The sequence below is a fragment of the Cydia strobilella genome, chromosome 27 (genome assembly GCF_947568885.1).
Source record: "Cydia strobilella chromosome 27, ilCydStro3.1, whole genome shotgun sequence".
NCBI classification, from domain to species: domain Eukaryota; kingdom Metazoa; phylum Arthropoda; class Insecta; order Lepidoptera; family Tortricidae; genus Cydia; species Cydia strobilella.
The window spans coordinates 624,613-650,213 of NC_086067.1; the positions used below are offsets into that span (position 1 = coordinate 624,613).

At 39.4% G+C, this 25,601-nt stretch overlaps 1 protein-coding gene across 2 annotated transcripts; it reads left to right on the forward strand.

Moving 5' to 3' along the window:
• Positions 1-828: 828 nt before the first annotated feature.
• Positions 829-24,799, forward strand: LOC134753646 (ribosomal RNA processing protein 1 homolog). 2 transcript variants are annotated; one of them, XM_063689585.1, is made up of 12 exons: positions 829-1,134; positions 1,413-1,492; positions 6,774-6,923; positions 9,114-9,216; positions 9,643-9,734; positions 10,876-11,019; positions 12,701-12,810; positions 13,669-13,812; positions 15,489-15,646; positions 18,121-18,221; positions 19,630-19,812; positions 23,968-24,799. In XM_063689585.1, exons 1-12 carry the CDS (start codon positions 933-935, stop codon positions 23,986-23,988), a joined length of 1,488 nt encoding a protein of 495 aa, XP_063545655.1. In that variant the 5' UTR covers positions 829-932; the 3' UTR covers positions 23,989-24,799. The 2 variants fall into 2 exon arrangements, with proteins under 2 accessions (XP_063545655.1, XP_063545654.1); XM_063689584.1 differs by having other exon boundaries at positions 19,630-24,799.
• Positions 24,800-25,601: the final 802 nt, after the last annotated feature.

Below are 25,601 nucleotides of genomic sequence, written 5' to 3' on the forward strand. Positions count from 1 at the left end.
GCGGAACGGCATACTGCGCGACTTGTGTGTCAGGTAATAATAAATAAATAAACATTTGTCAATAGTAAATATGAAATATAAATACTTGTATATTACAGCAAAGGTACACATATACATATAAATTCATTATATTGCGGTAACTAGAAATAGACTTGGGGGTTAGTAATATTTAGGAACTGGAGCTATGTAGAATGATGCCCTTAGGCAGCAATACCTTGTTGTGAGATACGGAGTAATATGGGATCGTGGGGGTATTGGAAAACAAAAACGTGTGCAGGCGTTTTGCAGCCGTTGAACGATTTTCTTAGTACGAGAGAGTAAGCAGTTACCATACACCGTATCCGCGTAGTTAAGCTTGGATAGGATGAGTGTGTCGCACAATTTCACACGCATGTCTACACTAAGATAGTTACGAACCCGGTAAAGGACTGTCAGTCTATAGAAACAGTTTCTGACAGTTTCTAAGATGTGATTCATTTATTGGAATATTAGGCGCCTGAAACGTGTTATCGCGTGACCCACATAATGTACATATAGTTTGTAAAAGGACTGTCTCATTTCAAACATAGACAGAGAGAATTATACTATCTTTGTCTTACACTAGTACCAGCACCCAAAAGAAAAGGATGTTTATAGTTTTTTTTGTTCTTATTTACTGCCAATTTGGTTTAACCAACTATATACATTTTAATAAACTCTGGATACTATAATTAACTTTGTTAGAATTTAACCCACATTTAACCGCAAGAAACATTACCCTTTCCGTCAGTCGGTGAAAAAGTACAACCGTTGGCCGAACCTCATTAGTTTTTGAATCGCAACTGGCAACATTATTCATCTGTCAATGTCACGAAATAAACCACGACGCACTCAGCTAATTTCGAGATTCGCACGCGTCTGACCAAAATAATTGAACAGATTTATCAATAAAAATGAAAGTCACCGATAATAGTAACGAGAAAAAGCGGAAAATCAAGAAAAAACCTATAGACAAAACCAAAAAACAGCAAGTGCTTGTAATCGCGCAAGAAATCAAATTTGCCAGATTACTTTCTGGAAACGAGAAGAAAACGCGTGACCGAGTGCTTAGAGCGTTGAAAAAATGGCTTGTTAATTGTTTTGAGAAGAATTACGGTATGTTTGTTAAGATTTTTTTGAGATCAAATTGATTTTTTAGGCGATTTGAAGTCATAGTTTGACACGGGGTAATATAACCTCAAAAACAAAATAAAAGACGCATTGAATTTCACGTTTTAAATTAGGTAAAGTTCAGACTATCTTTTATGGACAATTATTAATAGATGCCAAGTCTTAATGTTTATGTTATTTGGAATAAATCGATGTGTTAAATAAATAAATGTTTGTAGTTTGAAATATGGAAACCAAAATGTGAAATGTTTTTCGTTTTCCAGAATTTAAAGAAGATGACTTCACAAGAGTGTGGAAAGGTCTGTTCTACGCTGTATGGATGTCAGACAAACCTCTGGTTCAGGTATTCTTTAAAATTAAATAATTATTTATTTCAGAAATTCAATTTCCATAATATATTAGTAACTTATTCTATTAAATCTTAACCTATGTTAGTGACAATATCTATGTATGTAATCTATGTATCTCTATCTCTCTCTCTCCTTAGCAATTATTATTCCCATCTGATTGTGGGGTCTGCTTTTCTCTCCACTTCGCACGATCAGACGTGTCGTCTACTGAAGCGTCGCAGGCCCTCATGTCTTTTGCCCTGGTATCTGCCCATCTCATCTTCGGTCTTCCTCTTCCTCTGGACCCAGCAATGTTCAGATCCATAGCAACATTCCCGATGTAATCAGGAGGTCTTCTTTTCACGTGTCCAAACCATCTCAGTCGACTCTCTTGTAGCTTATCGGCGATATCACGTACTCCGAGGCTACCGCGAACGTGCTCGTTGTATGTAATCTATGTATACTTTAACTAATTATAAACATGTCAGGCTAATCTAGTATTTCCAGAAAGCGCCATCTATCCTGTCTTTTACATGACTTATTATGTATTATTATTATTATTATAGCCTCTTTGTTTCCATACTCTTTTCCATTATTTTTAAATTTGGTTAAAATATGTTTTTATGCTGTTGTTGTTTCTGTTATTTTTTCTTCTTTCTTGGGGTATGGATCCCGTTTGGGTAAAGGCCTCCTCCCATTTCTTCCATAAATATCTATGTTTGGCATTGTACATCCAGTCTTTCCCGGCAACCTCTACTATGTCATCGGTCCACCGTTTGACAGGTCTTCCAGTTTTCCTCTTCGCTGGTAATGGTCCTTTCCATTTTGTTGTTAATGTTGTCCATCTGTTATCTGTACACCTTGAGATGTGTCCTGCCCATTGCCACTTGAGCTTTAGAGCTTGTGTGAGCGCATCCTTTACGTTTGTTTTGCTTCTTATAGTTTCGTTTCTAATTTTATGCATTTTGTTAATTCTCAGTATGCTTCTTTCCATAGCTCGTTGTGTAGTATTTATTTTTTGTTTGATTTTGTTAGTATAAGTCCACGTTTGGCATCCATATAGTAAACTGGGCGAAAGGCATGTGTCCATTACTATCCTTTTTATCTTCATACTATATTTTCCTTTCAGAATTTCTTTGAATGACCAGAACTTTCGCCATGTAATATTCTTCCTTCTATCTACCTCTTCCTCGTTATTAGTCCGTGAAAAGGAAATTTGCTTGCCCAGGTATATGTATTTCTTTACATACTCAATAGTGTTTCCATTGACATTGATGGGAATGTTTGGGCTGTTAGTCATTACCTTCGTTTTGCTTCTGTTCATTTGTAGGCCTACTTTATTGCTTTCTTTTTCTAGTGTGCATAGCATATTCTCTAGTTGTTTGGCATTTTCCGCAAATATGATTATGTCGTCTGCAAACCGCAGATGCGTTAGGTGACATCCTTCAATGTTGATACCATATCCAGTCCAGTTTAAGTTTTTAAAAATATTATCTAGTACGGCAATGAAAAGCTTAGGCGACAGAGGGTCGCCTTTAATTTTAATTTAATTTATTTAATTTTAATTTAATTTATTTAAAACAAAATGCAATTTTACAGTACTAGCCTAAGTCATTACATTTCTATATCTAGGTTCGATTATAAATAATAATAATAGTAAAATAAGATAAACAATAATAATAAATTTATGGACTGAGTACATAAAGATCATGTCAAAGATACATTAAATCATTCAATAATTAGGTCAGTGACTCGCATATTTTTAAACAATCCCTCTCAATAACCTTCCAGCCGTCCGCAAACAGATCGCAGGAGTGTTGCACAGCACCGAGCTTATTGAGCGTGTTCATCGCTCGGCAAACGGGCGAGTTGCGCCGCGAGACCGTGCGGGCGGGAGGGACCGCGAAGAGACGCACCCGGTTAGCACGAAACCGCGAACGCTTGTCCGGGACAAATAGTCGACATGCCTCGCCAACTAACTCCGGGCAATCCAGGCGACCACGCAGGATACGAAGCACGGTTATCAGCTGGTCGAACAGTCTGCGCGTTGCTAGTGCGTTGTATCCAAGCGTGCCCTGCAAGTAAGCTGTCGGATACATGAAAGGATAGTACCCGTACAGTTTCTTGAAGAGAGTACGCAGAAAACATTTCTGAACCTTCTCTAGCATTAACATGTAGGTTGTCTCGTATGGACTCCACACGCACGAGCTTGCTTCCAGTTTGGATCGCACCAGAGCAGAGTATAGAACTTTAAAGACACCTACATGCGTAAAGTCTTTGCAGATACGTGTAACAAACCCCAAGCGTTTAAACCCTTCTTTAACCAGCGACTGTACATGGTCATGAAATGTAAGACCTGGATCAAAGAGCATCCCCAGGTCCTTCATAGAATGAGTGCGGGATAGAGACTCGCAATCAATGAGGTAGTTCGAGAAAATTCCTTGCCTAGCCCGGGTGAAACTCATGACATGGCACTTGGCCACATTAAGGGAAAGGCGGTTTTTAACACTCCATCGATATATCGCATCCAGGTTACGCTGCATGTTTTGGCAATCTGATGGGGTTTTGATATCCACCACGACTTTTATGTCGTCAGCATATATTAGAAGTTTACCAGCAACCAGACAGCTCGAGAGATCATTCACCATAATAGAAAAGAGAAAGGGCCCTAGCAAGGATCCCTGACTAACACCAGATCTCGTTGGGTACGGATCGGAGTCAAAGCAACCAAGCCGAACGAATTGTTTACGATCCTTCAAGTAGCTGGCAAACAATTCAAGGAGTGTTGGGTCAAAACCTATCGCGGACAGCTTCTCTAAAAGGATATCGTTGTCAACCTGGTCAAACGCTTTCCTGAAATCAAGGTATGCAACATCAACTTGGCATCCTTTGTCCAGTTTATTCGAGACGTGGTTTACGAGCGAGAGAAGGTTAGTGTTAACAGAGCGGCCTTTCCTGAACCCATGCTGCGCATCACTTAAATAAGGATCCACTAAAGTGTACAGTTTAGAGTGCAAAACACTTTCGAATACCTTAGCAAATGAGCTCAGGATGGCGATAGGACGGTAATTTTCGGCTCGCGACTTTTCACCCGACTTTAGGATTGGTGTCACTCTCGAAGTTTTCCAACTATGAGGATAGGTACCAGACTTGAGCGCCAGATTGAATACATGGGCTAGAGGACCCAAAAGTTGAGATTTAAAGGCCTTAATTATGAACGCGGGCACATTGTCCGGTCCAAGCGCACACTTCGGTTTTAGTTTATCAACTCCGAGTCCCACCTCACACTCAGAAAACCCAGAAATGCTTATGAGACGATCGCTGCCAGTGGCTCCTGCTAATACGGCGCTTAGCTTTGGCTCGCATGAGAGGAATACACTACTGAAGTAGTCCGCAAAGGCCCCCGCCGCTGCTGGCCCACTAAACATCCGGTCCCCGCAAATAATACTGGACTCAAATCCGCCTTTGTTACGTAGGTTCGACACATGTTGCCAAAAGGATTTAGGGTTCGTTTTTAGGCGTCGCTGAATATCATGAATATAGGCATCATACGCTGCGGAAACTCTTCTTTTTATATCAGCCCTAAGTTCACTATACAGACTATATACGTACGAGTCACCGGTGACTTTCCACTGCTTGTGCAAATCACCTTTCCTCTTTAAGTCCTTGATTATGTCTGCGGAGAACCAGGTTGGATATACTCTGGTAGTTTTCCTACTACGACTCTTTTTGGGAACGCATGCATCGAAACAGTTGTACAATAAAGCATACAAACGCTCAACCGCCCCGTCTACGCATTTTTCAGCCAGCACGGCACTCCAATCAACCTTGGTGACTCGGTCGTACAACATGGGAAAGTCGGCCTTTGCAAAATTCCAGTCTGTGATCGGGTTGATGTTACTTGGCTCGACCACGGTAGCCCTTCCGGGTTGCGCCGGGGTGACAACGATTTCAAGTGGGGGATGGTAAACATCAGCATGCTCTACTAAGCCTTCAGATGCTGCGCAAACACTCACAGCTCCTACACATTCCGAAACTAGTACTACGTCCAACTTACTTCCCTTACCATTAACTATGTCATTATACTCAGATAAGTTACAAAATGTCAAAAAATAGTTAAAATAATTATTTACATTCAAAGTAGCACTATTTAAATTGAGATCCCCTAGTATTACAATATTGTTATTTGCCTTGCCTCACTCCTCTTTCAATTTTAATATGATCTCCTCTTGTTTCCAGTTTAACTCTGCTTGTGCTATGTGAGTATATGTGTTTGATGATATTTATGTATTTCTCTTCTACTCCTGACATTTTCAGTGCATTCCAGATTGAGTTATGGCTGATGCTGTCGAAGGCTTTGCTGTAGTGTCGCAGGCCCTCATGTCTTTTGCCCTGGTATCTGCCCATCTCATCTTCGGTCTTCCTCTTCCTCTGGACCCAGCAATGTTCAGATCCATAGCAACATTCCCGATGTAATCAGGAGGTCTTCTTTTCACGTGTCCAAACCATCTCAGTCGACTCTCTTGTAGCTTATCGGCGATATCACGTACTCCGAGGCTACCGCGAACGTGCTCGTTGTATGTAATCTATGTATACTTTAACTAATTATAAACATGTCAGGCTAATCTAGTATTTCCAGAAAGCGCCATCTATCCTGTCTTTTACATGACTTATGGATGTTTACTATTTATTTAAGTATTATTGTTGTGTAATACCCATAATCCCCGCCTACTTGAGCTTACTGTAAAACCAGGTTTTTGTATATTTATTTAGTTCTATTTTACCTTCTTACCTAGGATTCATCCATTAATTACGTCACACGAATTTCGAGGTTTTTTGACCCCTCCCCCTCGTTACAATTGGTCACATTTGGCAAACCCCACCCCCCCTGGTGTGTCGTCACATTTTTTTCAATGAAATCGGCAAATCGAATTAAGTATTATTAATATTTTATCAAAATTTTTTTGACAAAAGAAATATTAGTAGTTTTATGACCCAAAACAGATTAGGAAACAAAATTAAACGATTAAAAACGATTATCGTTCCAAAAACTTGTTATTTAACTGTACAGCGAATAAAATAGTTTAAATAAATTAATGTGACATCACAAAGTTTGTGACTCCCCCCTCCCCCTGTCACAACATGTCGCATTTTCTTGACCCCCTCCTGCCCTAAACGTGTGATGTAAAATTAATGGATGACCCCCTACGCTGCTATTTGTTTTATCACATTTCATTAAATTTGTCTGTACATTAGGCCTTACAAGGTTGTAAAACGTTACATATCACCACACAGGAAGACCTCTGCGAAAGCATCGCTGCCATCCTGGATCTGTTTCCGACGGAGCAGCTCTCCAACGCCATGCTGCTTGCCAAGGCAGGCTTCAAGATGTTGGCCACGGAGTGGTTTGGGATAGATCAACACAGGATCGATAAATTTCTTATGGTGAGTACCTTCAGTCTGGCAAAAAAGAGTAGAAATGTGACCCGGGTATGTCCTTAAACTACGTCCAAAAGAGAGGTATGGGCACTGTGAATGACATCTCGCTTTGTGGTAGGGCACAGGACAGCGGATGTCATTCCAGATGTAGAGCAGAGCCCAACTGGGGAGGTACCTCCACCTTACAGAAAACCGCAGTCAAATATCACTAGACCCTACTAATAGTGTTGTGTTCCTGCCGGTGAGTAAGGTTGCCAGAGCTCGAGGGAGAGGAGTGTTAGGGTCGGCAACGCGCATATAACTCCTCTGGAGTTGCAGGCGTACATAGGCTATGGAGACTGCTTAACATCAGGCGGGTCGTATGCTTGTTTGCCACTGACGTAGTATAAAAAAAAATTAAACTAATTTATCATGCTGTGGAGAGACCCACTTTTTAAAGCATAATTGGAACCCTTGTACAAGTATTGAAATGTAGAGGCCACTTAGTAGTTAGTATAGTATGAATTATCTCAAATGATTTTTTCGCCCAAACTGTACGTTAAAAAAAATAAAAAATAAAATTGCCTTTTAAACAGGCGTGATCCTTTTCACTGATGAGAAATGAGGTAGCCACCGCAGCGCACAAAAGAAACAATGCTGTTTGTTTAACAGCTTAGGGTTTAAGCGAAAAAATCATTTGAGATAATGCGTACTATACGTATGTGTTAACGTAATATTGCAGTTTTAAAGTTAATATTAGGTTTTGTCCAAATGGAAAGGAGCATTCTCAGTATAAAACTAAAGGACAAGGTTAACAGCAAAGACATACGATCCAAAACAAACATCAGAGATGCCCTCGAGTTTGTGCTAAAACCAGGGACCGGACAACCCTTTCCGCGATAAAACCCTTTCAATGGGCGACACTTAAACACGGCTAACACACTGAAAGACTTTCCCTTTTGAACTGCAAGCCCATTCATACCCTTACCTTTGACTAACCCTTACCGAAAAGCTAACCAAAAATAAGGCTAGCCCTTAATAAGGGTTACCCTTATCTTTAAGCGCTTTTTATAAAGGTTTCCCTTTGCGTGAAAGAGACAGGATTAGTATATATCTACGGTAGTGTATGAAAAGGAAAGAAAATACGTGCCTAGTCAAAGAACGCCGCCGTCGCCGCCGACGATCGCTCGGATTCGAAGTAATGTGTGCTTTATGAACAAGGTAGACGACTTAAATTAGCACGCTTATATACTAAAATGGAAGCCCTTTATAAGGCTAACCCTTATAAGCAATATGCAAGGTGTTGGTGAGCGGATGATAAGGGTTTTGTAAGGGTATTGGGCTACCGATTACTCAAATGTGGTAGTTTTATATAAGGGTTTTTAAAAGCAAAACAAAGGGTTTCGTCTGGAAAAGGGTATGGTGACTTAAGCCTTATGCAATACCCTTATAAAACCCCGATAAGGGATAGCGGGCCGGTCCCTGGCTAAAACAGAAATGGAGATGGGCCGGCCACATAGGAAGATTGACAGATGACAGTGGGACCAACAAAGTCACAAAGTGGCCAGGACCCCACGGCAAAAGGAAGGCGGGAAAACCCATAACAAGGTGGTCCAAGGATATTATAGCCAGAGCCGGAGAAAATTGGCTAATCAAGGCAAAAGACCGAGAAAGGTGGAAAGATATGGAGGAGGCCTATACCCAACAGGGGTCCTTAAAATAGTAAAAATGGAAAACAATAATATTAGAAAACTTTTTTTTTTATCATGTAAAACTATTTAAGGAAAAATAAAGGCTTAAATAAATAAATAAAATTGTCCAAAGATTTTATTCCCATTTTCTCGAAATTGCCTTATAGGTAGGCTAGGATGTCAATCACAGATTTAATATATACGCTGGATGACGCAAATATCACGATTTGTATTGAAACCAAGCGTGCCGACTTTTTCATACAAAATTTACGCATAATATAATTTTAAAATTACTTAACTGTGATAGGTAATATGTCCTTGCCTTCGGATGCTCGCTATTTTTGGGCTGTTGCAGTTAATTGTCACGCAACGAAGCATTTTTTAAGTTTTCACGGACGTCCGGCTGCAACAACTGACTCGCGTGGACTGTAAAGAGCGACGGTCAACCTCGACGTTTGGTCGGGGTTCGGACACTATATCTGTGATGTCAATGCTCTATAAGTGTTTAGTACTTACGTATTTTCAGTTGGTTCGTCGCTACCTCCGCGGCGCCCTGCGCTGTGTGCACCGCAGTGGTTGGAGTGAGGACGCCTGCAACCAGTTCGCCAACATGCTCTCTGGCAAGGATGGTGAGTAATAGAAGCCTATAGAATAGTTTGGGAATGCTGGGAAGAAGGCTTAGGTGTTATTTTTTGCTAAGGTTTTGTGAAACCCGTGCGAAGCCGGGGCAGGTCACTAGTGTGCATATAGAAGTGTGTTTGTTCTCCATTTTGTAGTTCTTAAACCACAAGATGAAGATGACCTGTGTTTTAATCTAACTTGAACCAGGTGTGACTCACTCCTCGATTTCGTCGCGCCGCTACAAGTACATGCGGCCGCCCCCAATTCTGGTGTCTAGCCATAGTGATTGCCGCGCACCGCTACGGAACGGACGCCTGTTCGCGTTTGCGCCACCTAGCGGTCATATCTGTCGTAATTGGCCCCTTTTTTTTAGAGAGTTAATTTTTTGTACCTAGTACTATTATTTATTCTGTGCTTGAACGCATTATTTCCAGGATTGCTGGCGTTGAAAACGCCCCTGTACGCGCGCAACGCCAACTCGCTGGTCATACACATCGCTGATTGTTATCTGGAAGAGATCTCCAAGGTAGGATTACTTTAACACTTACCTCTAAGAAGCTCTTATTTCATTAATTGTGTGTGTCGTCTTCAAGCAAAAGGTACCACTGTGTCGCTTGCCATAACGACGCCCTGACAGGTTATTGGTACTAGCAAATTTCGTCCTTATGGTAAGCGACAATGTGGTACCTTTTTACTTGAAAACGTCACAATTAATAACCCGTTCTGATTATTTATACATTTTTAGGGTTCCGTACTTCAAACGGAAGAAAATGGAACCCTTTCATAGGATCACTCGTGTGTCTATGTGTCTACACGTCTGTCACAGCCATTGGGGTTGGCAACTGTCAAAGGTTTGCAGAGATGGCGCCATCATAGCTTGCCCCTTTTTCTATGAGATTTGGCTTAAAGGGCTGGCATCCAGGGCATGACACAATTCTAGGGATTGACAGGGCAAGCTATGCTGGTGCCATCTGCTAAACACTTCGACCGGCCAACCCCATTTCCTCCGAAACTAACTGGACCGATTGAGTTGAAATTTGGTAGATTTAAGTGACGTGACGAGATTGATCCTTAGTTGGTCTTAAATAAATGAAATTTATTATTATTTGTGCCATTCTCAACCAAAAGGTACCACATAGTCGCTTTCAATAAGGTTGATTTCAAATTGAAGCTATATGGAAATAGCGCCTTATTGACAACCGACAATAAGTACCCTTTTGATTGAGAATGGCACATATTATTAAAACTTACGGCAGCCTTTTTTTGGGGGACAAAATAAAAAAAATAAAAATATATCGTGAGACGTGCGTGAGATATATCAACTGAGAGGGCTTCTTGTGGCCGGTTTTTTTGTACAATTGTTTTGTACAATAAACATGGAAATAGCTTTATTTTACCTCGTGAGTCTAAATGTGCATTAAAATGTACATATTCGTTGCAATCTAATTTGAACCTTTCATGAAACAAATAAAGTAACATTTCTTTTGTTTCACTGCGTTGTAAAACAAACGAAATTCGTTTGAATTTACTTATATAATAAGTTTTGAATTAAAAATTGAAAAACTTTCTATGGCTTTCTTTCTTTCTTTTTCTTTCTTTCTATTTTCTTTCTTTCTATCTTTTACTTTCTTTTCTTACGAGGTTAATATTTTTTTTTTGTTGACTAGGTGTCATCTGGAGAAATATCCCCGGAGTCCCTGGTTATCCTACTTCGGCCGTTCATAGCGTACCTGAGCCAAGGGTCTGCCACAGCCATATGCATCGCTTCGAGGAGGGTACTGACTGAGTTGCTCAAACACGGAGACCCAGAGGTGAGATACTAGGTCACTCACTATCAGTCACTCACCGATAACCATCGACATTAACAATCAGAGGTCACTCATGTTCTTGGGAATGGTCATTCATACGGTCACTCACACGTACTGAGGTAACATCGTCCGTGGGCTATCTATATGTATCGCTTCGAGGAGGGTGACTGAGCTGCTCAAACACGGAGACCCAGAGGTGAGATAGCAGGTCACTCACCGATAACCATCGACATTAACAATCATCCACCGTGCTGCTTCGGTCACTCATAGGGTAACGCACATTTACACGACAGGTCACTCACGTTATTGTGAATGGTCGTTCATACGGTCATTCACAAGTACTGAGGTAACATCGTCCGTGGGCTATCTATATGCATCTTGAGCTGCTCAAACACGGAGACCCAGAGGTAAGATAGCAGGTCACTCACCGATAACCATCGACATTAACAATCATCCACTTAGCTGCTTCGGTCACTCACAGAGTAACGCACATTTACACGACAGGTCACTCACGTTCTTGTGTGTGGTCGTTCATACGGTTACTTACACGTACTGAGGTAACAGCGTCCGTGGGCTATCTATATGCATCGCTTCGAGGAGGGTGACTGAGCCGCTCAAACACGGAGACCCAGAGGTAAGATAGCAGGTCACTCACCAATAACCATCGACATTAACAATCTCCCATTTAGGTGCTTCGATCACTCAGAGGGTAACGCACATTTACACGACAGGTCACTCATGTTTTTGTGAATGGTCATTCATACGGTCACTCACACGTACTGAGGTAACAGCGTCCGTGGGCTATCTATATGTATCGCTTCGAGGAGGGTACTTGAGCTGCTCAAACGCGGAGACCCAGAGGTAAGATACCAGGTCACTCACCGATAACCATCGACATTAACAATCATCCACCTAGCTGCTTCGGTCACTCACAGAGTAATGCACATTTACACGACAGGTCACTCACGTTCTTGTGTGTGGTCGTTCATACGGTTACTTACACGTACTGAGGTAACAGCGTCCGTGGGCTATCTATATGCATCACTTCGAGGAGGGTGACTGGGCTTCTCAAACACGGAGACTCAGTGGTGAGATACCAGGTCACTCACCGATAACTATCGACATTAACAATCATCCACCTAGCTGCTTCGGTCACTCATAGGGTAACGCACATTTACACGACAGGTCACTCACGTTCTTGTGAATGGTCATTCATACGGTCACTCACACGTAGTGAACAGCGTCCGTGGGCTATCTATATGCATCGCTTGAGCTGCTCAAACACGGAGACCCAGAGGTGAGATACCAGGTCACACACTAACAGTATGAGGATACCCTTTTTTTAAGCGGGGAAAATGCTTTTCGCTTACCACCCAGGCGCGGGGAAGGGCCTGGGATGGTTATGTGTGTCCCGTATAGGCTCATGGGACAAACGGTTTACCCACTAAAACCCCTCTTGGCTGTCTCAGGGCTATAAGGCGAGGCCACAGGAACACTGGAGCTCTGCCGCAGCCTCGCCAGCGGCTGTCCGGACTCCGGATCCAACTCTGGAGTATGAGGATACCCTACAAATGTTATTTTGTTCCAATATTTCTCTTACCCTTTTTAACCTTACAATTATTCGGAGATGCTACGAATAATCGATTGCGTATTGAGATTAATTGTGTAAATATCTTTTTTTTAGGACGCAGAGGACGCTGACGAAGATGATGATGATGATGAACAGGATTCAGATGAAGAAGATATTGCAGATGAAGATAACGGAGATGATGATGAAGAAGTGACGACTAATGGGTAAATATTCTAATTTTCCTTTTAGGATTGTGTTAGATTGGTCAAGGCTGAATTGTGAATGTGTGTGTTGTGTGTATATGTTTTACAACTAGTATTTTCCTCGGGTCTTTATTGTTTCCCATATAGTTTTGAGTCATAATGTATTGTTTGTCCACATTTTCGTTAGTCATAATTTGGTTTTTCTCAGGAATGCGTAACTTTTCAGGATTGTCATAAAACAAATCTAACCTAACCTATCTATAGGATAACCTGAGGAAAATCCTGAAAAGTTAACGGTTTCAAAATTATGACTATTGATTATATGACAATCATTACATTATGACTTTCAATAATTATGTCAAACAAAGGGACCTTATTTTCCTCACATCGATGTGGGGAATTTTTTTGTGTTTGTTTCGGTAGCAAAGCATCCCCGGGCCTTGAAACCCTCGCAACGCTCAAGATTCAATTTTTTTAATCACTCGCTATGTTTGCAGTTCAATTTCGGAATCTTTCGCACGGTCGGGTATCAATATTAGCACGAGTTTTAAACAAAACTTTTCCAGCATTTTTAGGGTTCCGTACCCAAAGGTCCGCTCCCCACCAAAGCAAAGCAAAGGCACTCCGCTGTCCGTCCGTCCGTTTATCATCAGGCTGTATCTCATGAACCGTGATAGCTAGACAGTTGAAATTTTCACAGATGATGTATTTCTGTTGCCGCTATAACAACAAATACTAAAAACAGAAGAAAATAAATATTTAAGTGGGGTTCCCATACAACATGATTTTTTTGCCGTTTTTTGCGTAATGGTACGGAACCCTTCCTGTGCGAGTCCGACTCGCACTTGTCCGGTTTTTTGAATATATATTTTTGTGTAGAGTCCTGGACCCCCGCGCGGGCCGCGTGCACGTGGTGCTGCGCGCGCTGCCCGTGCCCGCCGCGGAACTCCTCGCCGCGCTCAGACTGCATTTAGCACACGCTAAGGGCGCCGGCAACCGGAGGGCAAGACGCTGTATAGAATTGCAAGTATCTCTATACCTACTCCGTTTTGTTTTTCAAATTAGAAATTTTATTAAAAAAAATGTATTTTTTCATCCAAAATTGAATCTGAGTAAAGCCTGACCAGGAATATATGATCACGCGCCATGTTGCGGAATTTCACTGGAACTAATTTTACAGTACATATGGTGCTACTTTCTCGCACTAGTGCGTAAAGTGCACTTTTTGTGCATATGTCGAAAGTTTAAAGGGCCATATGTACTGTAAAACGTTGTTCGATACACGTGCGAATAGGTAATTCACAACTCGTGTCGATTTAAAACACTCCCTGCGGTCGTGTTTTAATTTATCGCCACTAGTTTCGAATTTCCTCTTTTTCGCACTTGTATCAAAAATAACTATTTTCATACTATACTGAATTGTCACCCCATACATGAGAATGAACAGCGCCCTCTTGACAATGATCATATATTACTGGTAAGGCTTTAACTTTGCAGTAAATTATAGTGTCGTTTACATATTACTAGCTTTTGCCCGCGACTTCGTCTGCGTGGACTCAGTAACAGCGGCTAAAGTAAATATAGCGCCTGGAAAAATTCATATAGCAATAATTCAATTTGAGCATATTATGCACACAAATTAGCAGGCACTTCATTAATTATCTCAATTCCACCCCGCTTTTCACTTTCTTAAGGGATGATTTTCGGGATAAAAACTATCCTATGTCCTCAGAGATTCATCCTATCTCTATGCCAAATTTCATCTAAATCGATTCAGCGGTTTAAGCGTGAAGAGAGAACACACAGACAGAAAAACAGACAGACAGACTTTCGCATTTATGAATATTAGTATGGATTGTACAACAATATTAGATATCATGGGAACTCTAGCATTTCGAAAGAAAAAGTCAATTACTAAGGTTAGAAAAAATCTAATCTTAAAAAAAGTGGGTATAGACTGTCTAAAGGACTTGTGTATAGTCCGATAGGAAATTGTAGAAAATAAATGAAGGCTGTCACTGTCACATTTTTAACGGAAAATGCTTAAACATGGCAACAATTTAGTATGAAATTTTTTAGTTCCATTTTATTTAATTTCTACTATTTTGTATGTATGTATGTAAACACTTTATTGTACATAAGACAGATTACAAACACAATAAAAGAACATAAATATATACAATGTACAAAGGCGGACTTATCCCTATAAGGGATCTCTTCCAGTCAACCTTTGAGCAATTGAGAATGAAACAATAAACAGATAAAGATAGACAAACGAACACTATGAACAGAAAGTAAATTATGGTTCAATTATTACAAACGTAAATAATTAAAACCTGTAATCTAGGATATAAAATAAACATACATACACAATACATATCCATATAAACACAAATATATATCTATAAATATATATATACATATATATATTATCACAACTAAATAAATAATCTTATTTAATATATATAATAATAATCTTTAAATAATCTAAATAAATAATTTTGTGTGCTTATAAAATCCTAAAATGTGAGGTTTTCAACCAAAAGGTACCACATTGTCGGTTGTCGATAAGGTTGATTTCTAATTGAAGCTATATGGAAATAGCGCGTTACTGACAAGCGACAATAAGTACCCTTTTGATTGAAAATGTCACAATGCCTTTTTATGAACTTTTCTATTAACTTAAAACAAATTTTCAGATTGGAACAGTTCTCATCGGGCACGCACCCGTACGCGCCCCCCTCCCCCTCCCCCACCATAGACGTGGGTCCGTCTATAAAGCCCACCAAGGCGGCCAAGGCTCTGCGGGCTCTTGAGAAGAAACTTGTTGCCAACGGAGACGAATTGGCTTTAAGAGGTAGGTACTTATAATATATCGCCAACCGTGGTGAATAAGGACAAAACTTAAAATGTGATTTCTCTGACAATAGGGAATATTACGTGAAACTCTGCGTAGGTGGCGCCACTACTGCAATCTGAGGGTCTATCGCGAAACCGGAAAATCGAAATTTCGCTATTTTTTTAATTTTATTTTTATTAATTATGATATCATTTGAAAGAGCTCGAATTGAACATACCTAAACAATTTTTTTTATTTGTTTTCATTGTGAAAAAAAATTGACTTATGAAGGAAAATGTGAAAAATAATACCATTCCCCCCGCTTATTTTCGAAGTTTACCAACGAAAATTTTTGATTTTTTTACATAAATATATCTCTGTCACTCTTGCATATTCGAGCTATAAAGAGTGTGGTAAGTATGGGACTCTGAGGAGAATTGACACTAAAAAATTCATTCATTCATTCACGTGCTTACTATAATGTAACTAATTCAACGTACATCGACAACTTATATCTATATCTTATATTACTACGCCATCTTAAATGACAAACAGTGAACTAATATCGGTATCTATACAGTCGAAAAATATTGCCTACGCCGAAGACTATTTATACCTTGGCCAAAAGATATCGTTAAGAAAACGTAAATTGGACGAAATTGAGAAACGCATAAAGAAAGCATGGAGCCCTTACTGGTTATTAAAACACATATTCAAGTCAAATTTTGACATCAAACTAAAAAAGAAAGCGATGGATTCAGTCGTCACTCCAACTCTTATTTACGGATGTCAGACCTGGGCCATAACTAATGGACTAATAAGTAAAGTACGGGTATTCCAAAGAACCGCAGAACGCAGCATGCTTGGCATCAAATTATTGGATAAAATAAAGAGCGTCGACATCCGTAAGAAGACCAAAATTACTGATGCCGCCGAACTAATTTGCCGACTAAAATGGAGATGGGCCGGGCACATAGCACGAACAAAAGACGGCCGCTGGAGCGAACAAACGCTACATTGGTACCCGCGCGACGGTGAGAGATCACGGGGTCGCCCGTGGCCGTGGCGCCGCTGCACGCTGCACGCTGCACGCTGCACGCTGCACGCTGCACGCTGCACGCTGCACGCTGCACGCTGCACGCTGCACGCTGCACGCTGCACGCTGCACGCTGGCGGGACGACATCGAGGCCGTGGCTGGCGTAGCCTGGACGAGAATTGCCGCAGACAGAAATTAAAATGAAAATATTTTATTTCATTAATAAAAAGTTACATCACAAGGTAGTAGGTTGGGACTTCCTTTTAAGTATATTATACCTGTATCAGGAAGCCCCGCTCCTCCGTAGCAACAAGTAGTTTTTAGTTTAACAAAAGCAGAAAGAAAACTTAAGCTAATACAATTTTATCTACATTACATGTGTATGTGTATGTGTGTGTGTGTGTGTGTGTGTGTGTGTGTGTGTGTGTGTGTGTGTGTGTGTGTGTGTGTGTGTGTGGGTGGGTGGGTGTAGTTGTGTGTACATGGCACACGATGGAGGAGGCCTATGTCCACAAATGGACATCTCAATAAATATTTATAAAATAAATAAATACAATAATTATTAAATTACTTATAGAATTAAATCATAAAAATGCATGGAACAATAATTTTAAAACGAAATTTAGTACTTATCTTTATAATTGTATAAATTTAAACTGCATAAATTATGAATATATTATTAATACTACCTATAAATCTATTTTTTTTTTTTTTTTAATTTTTTTTCAAAAAAGTATAACACATTTTAAACTTATACAAGTTTCGCCAAACTTGCGTTTAACGGTTTACAAAAACCACTGCATGTTTTGTAAACTAGTGTAATATTTATGAAATAAAACTATGAAAACGGATTATATCGCGTATATTGAATTTATAATACATCCCGACGTTTCTAACCCTTTACAGCGTATACGCGATATAATCCGTTTTCATAGTTTTATTTCATGAGTAACTATCGCGGTAACCGAAGACAATATTAGTGTAATATTTATTGAAATAAATGGCTCTCTACTACTACTACTATATTACTACGCACACCTCAAGAGGCAGATAGCGAAATTTCGATTGGATTCGCACCGTTCGTGCCCATAGAGGTGGCATAGGACATAATGGTGGCATAGGTGGTTTATGACCCATAGACCCATAGAGGCTGACACTGTTTGATAGAGAAAGATAGTCTTATTGCGATTCCTATAAGAGGAAAGAGAAAATAGTGCCATGCTTTGTCCTTATCACCAACCGGGTTTTTTTCACAGTTCACAGCATAGGTAGGAGGCGATGGCGAAATACCGAAATTTATAAGAGTGAAAGAGAAAAAGGATTATGCTGCGATACATTAACCTGTCAATACATGAATATGTCTTTCTCTTACCCCTGGTCGCTCTGTTTCATGTCTATAACTATACTATGTCTATGCCCCTGAGCCTTTGTATTAAAAACTGTATCTTGTCGCAGGTCTGAGCAGGAAGCACCGCAAGCGGCTGCTGGCCAAGTCCCGCGCCGGACTGTCCATCGTCGAGGATGTACAGACAAACAAACAAAAACCCAACACCTCCGTAAGTATGGTCAAGGCGGGAACAGTGGCTCAACGCAAACAGTGGCTCAGTCGCCCAAATACTGTACACTGTGGCACCCTCACGTGTTGTTATAGCGGTAACAGAAATACATCATCTGTGAAAATTTCAACTGTCTAGCTATCACGGTTCATGAGATACAGCCTGGTGACAGACAGGTCCCGTTTTTACCCTTTGGGTACGAAACCCTATTAACCATTGCTCGTCCAATGGGGTTGGCCGGTCGAAATAATTAGCAGATGGCGCCAGCTTAGCTTGCCCTGTCAATCCCTAGAATTGTGTCAAATTTTTGTTTTTTTTTTAATGCCGTGGATGCCAGCCCTTTAAGCCAAATCTCATAGAAAAAGGGGCAAGCTATGATGGCGCCAACTCTGCAAACCTTTGACAGTTGCCAACCCCGTTTAATTTGTTCGATTACTGAATGTTTCTGCTGTAGTAGGGAAGCTAATAGCCTCTCTCGTGTTGGAATGAGGTTGAGGGAGCCACTGTTCCCGGCAATTTTTTCCGAGCCACTGTTCCCTCCTTGACCCTGTACCTTTAGAGATCATACTATCATTAATATTTTAGGTTTGGAGACTAATCTGAGAGAGCCTTGTCATTTATCAAAAAGTTATTATGTAAGAGATTTAAAACTAACAATAAATAAAATATTTCAGGCTGTGGCAGTGATGCATATTCTCAAAATAGTTATTTTTGATACAAGTGCGGAAAAGAGGAAATTCGAAACGACGAGTTGCGAATTACCCATTCGCACGTGTATCGAACAACGTTTTCCAATACATATGGCCCTTTAAACTTTCGACATATGCACAAAAAGTACACTTTACGCACTAGTGCGAGAAAGTAGCACCATGTGTACTGTAGGTACCCTATTACTAAGACTCCGCTGTCCGTCCGTCTGTCACCAGGCTGTATCTCATGAACTGTGATAGCTAGACAGTTGAAATTTTCACAGATGATGTATTTCTTTTGCCGCTATAACAACAAATACTAAAAAGTACGGAACTCGCGGTGCGCGAGTCCGACTCGCACTTGGCCGGTTTTTATATAGATGTTGCCATGCGCGTGCGCCAGTGAGGGACAGAACATACGCAATGTGACAAAATTAAAAACACGTTTTACAACTCCTGACAACGTACCAAAAATTTGGTCGGGTTCATTGTTACCTACCATAATAACGGTGGGCAACAGAAAACGTCTACGTCATTGGACTTTTTAGAAGTAGGCTGAAAGGAAAAGTGAGACTATGACAAGGACAAACAATAATAGCGCTTTCTCTGCTACTCCTACTGAAAGTTCAATCAAAAAAGAGTATTTCGTTCGGACCCCCCCCCCCCCCTTCATCTCTATATTATTGTACCTCTATGTTGCTTATAAATGCTTATTTCAGAACGGCGATTGGCAAGTAGAAGAGACGGGGGAAGTTATTAAAAATAAGACAAAAAGGAAACGGGCCCACAAGGAGAACGAGACGGGACCTAAAATCAAGAAACAGAAACTCAACAAACTAGAAAACACGGAGATTCGAGAGAAAAAAGTGAGAATCAATGCCAAGAAACAGAAAAATGATAAGGTAAACGACAAAGTTAAAAATAATGTTAAACTAGTGAAAAATGATGTTAAGAGTGTTAAAAATTGTGTTAAGAAAGTTAAAAATAACTTTAAGGATGCTAAGAATAATGTTAAGGAAGTGAAAACCAGTGTTAAAGCAACAAATGAAGTTAAAGTGAAAAATAGTGTTAACATAGTTAAAGCTAGAGTTAAAAATGTTAATGTTAAAGAAATTGCTGTTAAAAAAGAAACTAAATTAAGTAAAAAATATAAAACTAAGAAAGGCGCTAATGATAGCGAAGCTAAGTTACTAGTTAATAAAGTCAAGAAATTTCAAAAGCATGATAAGAATACTAGTTTAAATTTGTCTACGCCAAAAAAGGTGAAATTTGTGTTAAAAAACAACTCGATGCAAGGAACGATGGACTATTATAAGAGTATAAGGGAAAGTCCAAATATTCCTTTTGATAGCTCTAAAAGGCCGTCTAAGACGAATTTAAAAGTGTCGACACCTTCACCGATAAATCCTTTTTTTAAGAAAAAAATGACTAGAAGAGCGAGTTTTAGAGCGCAAATTGTATTTTAAAATTTTAAATAATTTTGAATTTTTCTTTAACCTTTTGGACGCCAATGACCGATATATACGCACTGTAGGTTCAACGCCAAAGACCAATCGGTCATAGACCACAGAGCAACATAGACCTAAATGCATGTGCATAAAGTTCATTTTCAGTTTTGACACTTCGGTGACGTGGCGTCTGAATGACTGCTTTTGTGTTTGACACGGCGTCGAAAAGGTTAAAGAAGTATTATTGTTAAAGAAGAGACTCGTTCCATATAGATTTTCGTACAATGACCCGCCTGTTGCTATCTCTATCGCACGCGCATATATTCTAGTTTAAATTTGTCTACGCCAAAAAAGGTGAAATTTGTGTTAAAAAACAACTCAATGCAAGGAACGATGGACTATTATAAGAGTATAAGGGAAAGTCCAAATATTCCTTTTGATAGCTCTAAAAGGCCATCTAAGACGAATTTAAAAGTGTCGACACCTTCACCAATAAATCCTTTTTTTAAGAAAAAAATGACCAGAAGAGCGAGTTTTGGAGCGCAAATTGTATTTTAAAATTTAGAATAATTTTTAATATTTCTCTAACCTTTTGGACGGCAATGACCGATATATACGCACTGTAGGTTCAACGCCAAAGACCAATCGGTCATAGACCACAGAGCAACATAGACCTAAATGCATGTGCATAAAGTTCATTTTCAGTTTTGACACTTCGGTGACGTGGCGTCTGAATGACTGCTTTTGTGTTTGACACGGCGTCGAAAAGGTTAAAGAAGTATTATTGTTTGTTAAAGAAGAGACTCGTTCCATATAGATTTTCGTACAATGACCCGCCTGTTGCTATCTCTATCGCACGCGCATATATTCTAGTTTAAATTTGTCTACGCCAAAAAAGGTGAAATTTGTGTTAAAAAACAACTCGATGCAAGGAACGATGGACTATTATAAGAGTATAAGGGAAAGTCCAAATATTCCTTTTGATAGCTCTAAAAGGCCGTCTAAGACGAATTTAAAAGTGTCGACACCTTCACCGATAAATCCTTTTTTTAAGAAAAAAATGACCAGAAGAGCGAGTTTTGGAGCGCAAATTGTATTTTAAAATTTAGAATAATTTTTAATATTTCACCTAGTAAAATTTTAATATTTCTCTAACCTTTTGGACGCCAATGACCGATATATACGCACTGTAGGTCGGTCATAGACCACAGAGCAACATAGACCTAAATGCACGTGCATAAAGTTCATTTTCAGTTTTGACACTTCGGTGACGTGGCGTCTGAATGACTGCTTTTGTGTTCGTGACGGCGTCGAAAAGGTTAAAGAAGTATTATTGTTAAAGAAGAGACTCGTTCCATATAGATTTTCGTACAATGACCCGCCTGTTGCTATCTCTATCGCACGCGCATATATTCTAGTTTAAATTTGTCTACGCCAAAAAAGGTGAAATTTGTGTTGAAAAACAACTCAATGCAAGGAACGATGGACTATTATAAGAGTATAAGGGAAAGTCCAAATATTCCTTTTGATAGCTCTAAAAGGCCGTCTAAGACGAATTTAAAAGTGTCGACACCTTCACCGATAAATCCTTTTTTTAAGAAAAAAATGACCAGAAGAGCGAGTTTTAGAGCGCAAATTGTATTTTAAAATTTTAAATAATTTTGAATTTTTCTTTAACCTTTTGGACGCCAATGACCGATATATACGCACTGTAGGTTCAACGCCAAAGACCAATCGGTCATAGACCACAGAGCAACATAGACCTAAATGCATGTGCATAAAGTTCATTTTCAGTTTTGACACTTCGGTGACGTGGCGTCTGAATGACTGCTTTTGTGTTTGACACGGCGTCGAAAAGGTTAAAGAAGAGACTCGTTCCATATAGATTTTCGTACAATGACCCGCCTGTTGCTATCTCTATCGCACTCGCATTATTATCTTGCTCATGGAGACTATATAAAGGAGCCAAATCTCTATGTATGAAAAGTGTCCATCAAAAAACAGTAATTAGGCGGCGCCACCATACACCGAAATACTACCAAAAACAACCTACGTAATTTGGTCGGGTTATTTGTTGCCTTATATGGTTCATGTTATACTCATGTCCCAGAGCCTAACTAGCGCCACCGCAGAGATTAGGAACTATTATTTAAAGCTGAAAGCGGTCACTTTTGCAACAATTCTGCCATAAGAGATTGGCATCCTTTCTATACCATCCATAATCTTGCTGTCAACGCACAGTGACATTGACAACCGGCATCATGGGCGGGACAGCTATATAATTATGCGCGTGCGATAGAGATAGCAACAGGCGGGTCAATATACGGAAATCTATGTGGGTAGCGTCTCTGCTTTACTACTTTGTTGATAAGTAATTGTTTTTATTTCAATACTTTGAGGAAACACTAAGTTTAACGATATTAAAATTTTATGAAATGAAATGCGTAATAATTGTAAATGTCATGAAACATTTTTAATAGTTGAATTAATAGTATGTTTTATTCAAAATTACGTGAGAAATAAGATAGGATGGCATATGTACTGTAAAACGTTGTATAATACACGTGCGAAAAGGTAATTCGCAACTCACACGAGTTAAAATAAAACACTACCCTTCGGTCGTGTTTCAATTTATCGCCACTCATTGCGAATTTCTTACTTTTTGCACTTGTATCGTAATGTACTATTTCATAACACTTGCTAGGCGATGCGGTCCGAAAATTTAAATTTTTACCTAGGGCTGTAAAGTACGTCCGAAATTAGGCCTACGTTTTATTTTTTCCCTTTTTTTGTGTCTCTCGTGTTATTTAAGCACTCGCCTTCGGCTTTCTATTCACACTCGTAAATTCTTATTTACCGCCCTTAATACACAATGTACAGTCGAAGGCAAAAATATCGATCCAGACGAATGACTCAAAAATATGTGTACACGACTTTATTGTCTAAGGTGTAAGAGCGTACACATATTTTTGAAACTTTGGGAATGTATATATATTTATGCCCTTGACTGTACAGTCGCCATCAAATATATCGGAGCGGCCAAGGCGCTCATAAATATCTGAGCACGCCTCTATTGTCACGGCGCTAGAGTGCATGTTCAGATATTGTGAACACCACGTCCGCTCCGATATATCTGATGGCGACTGTACTATTAAAGTCCCATATCATTTTATTCTTTATAAAAATTTTATAGTTGGTCAAACCAAATTGTCAGTAAATAAGAACCAAGAAACTATACTCATCCTTTTTTTTGGTGCTAGTACTAGTGTAAGACGAAGATGGTATGATTACCTCTATGTTTGAAATGAGACAGTCCTTTGACAAACTATACTTGTAGACAGATACAGAACACTTAGGTAATAGCCGCCATTCTGAAATCAAATATTAATAAAACAAGATCTATGAAATAAAACTATGAAAACGGATTATATCGCGTATATTGAATTTATAATACATCCCGACGTTTCGAACCCTTTACAGCGTTCGTGGTCAACGGGTGACTAGTTTTATTTCATGAGTAACTATCGCGGTAACCGAAGACAATATAAAAACAAGATCTAATTTTGAGGTAAACCTTGTAAGCGGTGATAATATGGTTATCGGTTTCAGGTACGTAACATCAGGTTCTGAAAAATCTTGAAAAGGGTCCGTTTCTTCAGAGTAAGCCAGTCTTTAGGGAGCTACAGACTACTACTAGTCACCAGAGTGCAGCACTAGCCTTTTTAGTAAACCATAGAGTAACTTATACATACTGTACCTTTAACAGGTTTTTGACAAGTTTTCAGAGATAATAAAATGTGACATTGATGCATCAAGGCGGTTTGTTTACAGAGGACCTAATACCGGGAAACGCGAATCTGAAATTTCGCTATCTTTCTCTTTATCGCTCGAATATGCAAGTGACAGACAAGTTAGATAACGAAACATGGAGACTATATAAAGGAGCCAAATCTCTATGTATGAAAAGTGTCCATCAAAAAACAGTAATTAGGCGGCGCCACCGTACACCGAAATACTACCAAAAACAACCAACGTTATTTGTTGCCTTATATGGTTCATGTTATACTCATGTCCCAGAGCCTAACTAGCGCCACCGGAGAGATTAGGAACTATTATTTAAAGCTGAAAGCGGTCACTTTTGCAACAATTCTGCCATAAGAGATTGGCATCCTTTCTATACCATCCATATAACGAAATTTCGATTATTTTTTTCGCGATAGACCCTCTAATTGTGGTAGTGGCGCCACTTACGCAGAATTTCGCGTACTATTCCCTATTTAACGTAATTAGACTTCATAATAACAGTTTTTTTATTACGCCTGTAAAATGCAATTATGAGAGTTAATTAACTCGATGTTTGATTTAAGTTTGTTTATAGATAATTAGATATCGCTAGTTGTCGCGAGTGGTGTAAGATATTCAATAAATGCACTCAGTTTTATTATTTTGTTTCATTGTTGAGTTAACGTAGTCCCCATTTTCCTCCTTGCAAAAGGTTGAAAAGACATATAAGGAATATGTAATAGGGTATATATTTGCTGAGGGTAGAATCGCAGTGTGATGTAATTAATGGATGACCCCTTTGTATAAATTTAGTGGAAAAATTACTGCCTTGGGTGAGACTTGAACTCAGTTGACAGTGCTCTGCCAACTGAGTATCTGCGCTGGAGTATCGATCCAGAGGCCGTGAGTTCAAGTCTCACCCAAGGCAGTAATTTTACACCTTAATTTATTCTAATCTTAATAGCATCGTTCGCAGACGTTTCTGCTTGTTAAATAGTAGATTGTGTCATAAGAGGGCGTACATTGAATCCTGAGCGTAGTGAGGGATTCAAGTGTGTTACGCCCAAGATGGAAATAATTTTGCTACCATGTGACACATACTGCTTTTCACATCACCTATGAGGTAATTATGATGTTTAAAAATATTATTTAAGATAAAAAATAATGTGCAATTTTTTTTAATAGTGTCCTAGAACAGAAAAGCGTTGCTTTGATCCCTCCTAGTAGGGAAGAAAATTGCCACTTTGATCCCTCCTAGTAGGGAAGAAAAGTGCCACTTTTTCGAATTGGTGATGTGAAAAAAATATTTAAAACGCATTCACTAGAATCAAAGATAGATATAACTCCGTAATAGATGGATACAATTCAATTCAATTCAATTTATTTTGTATCAGACATAAGTAATTAGTCCATAGAAATGTTAGTAACAAAAAAAAACTTATTTTATACGTTAGCAACTT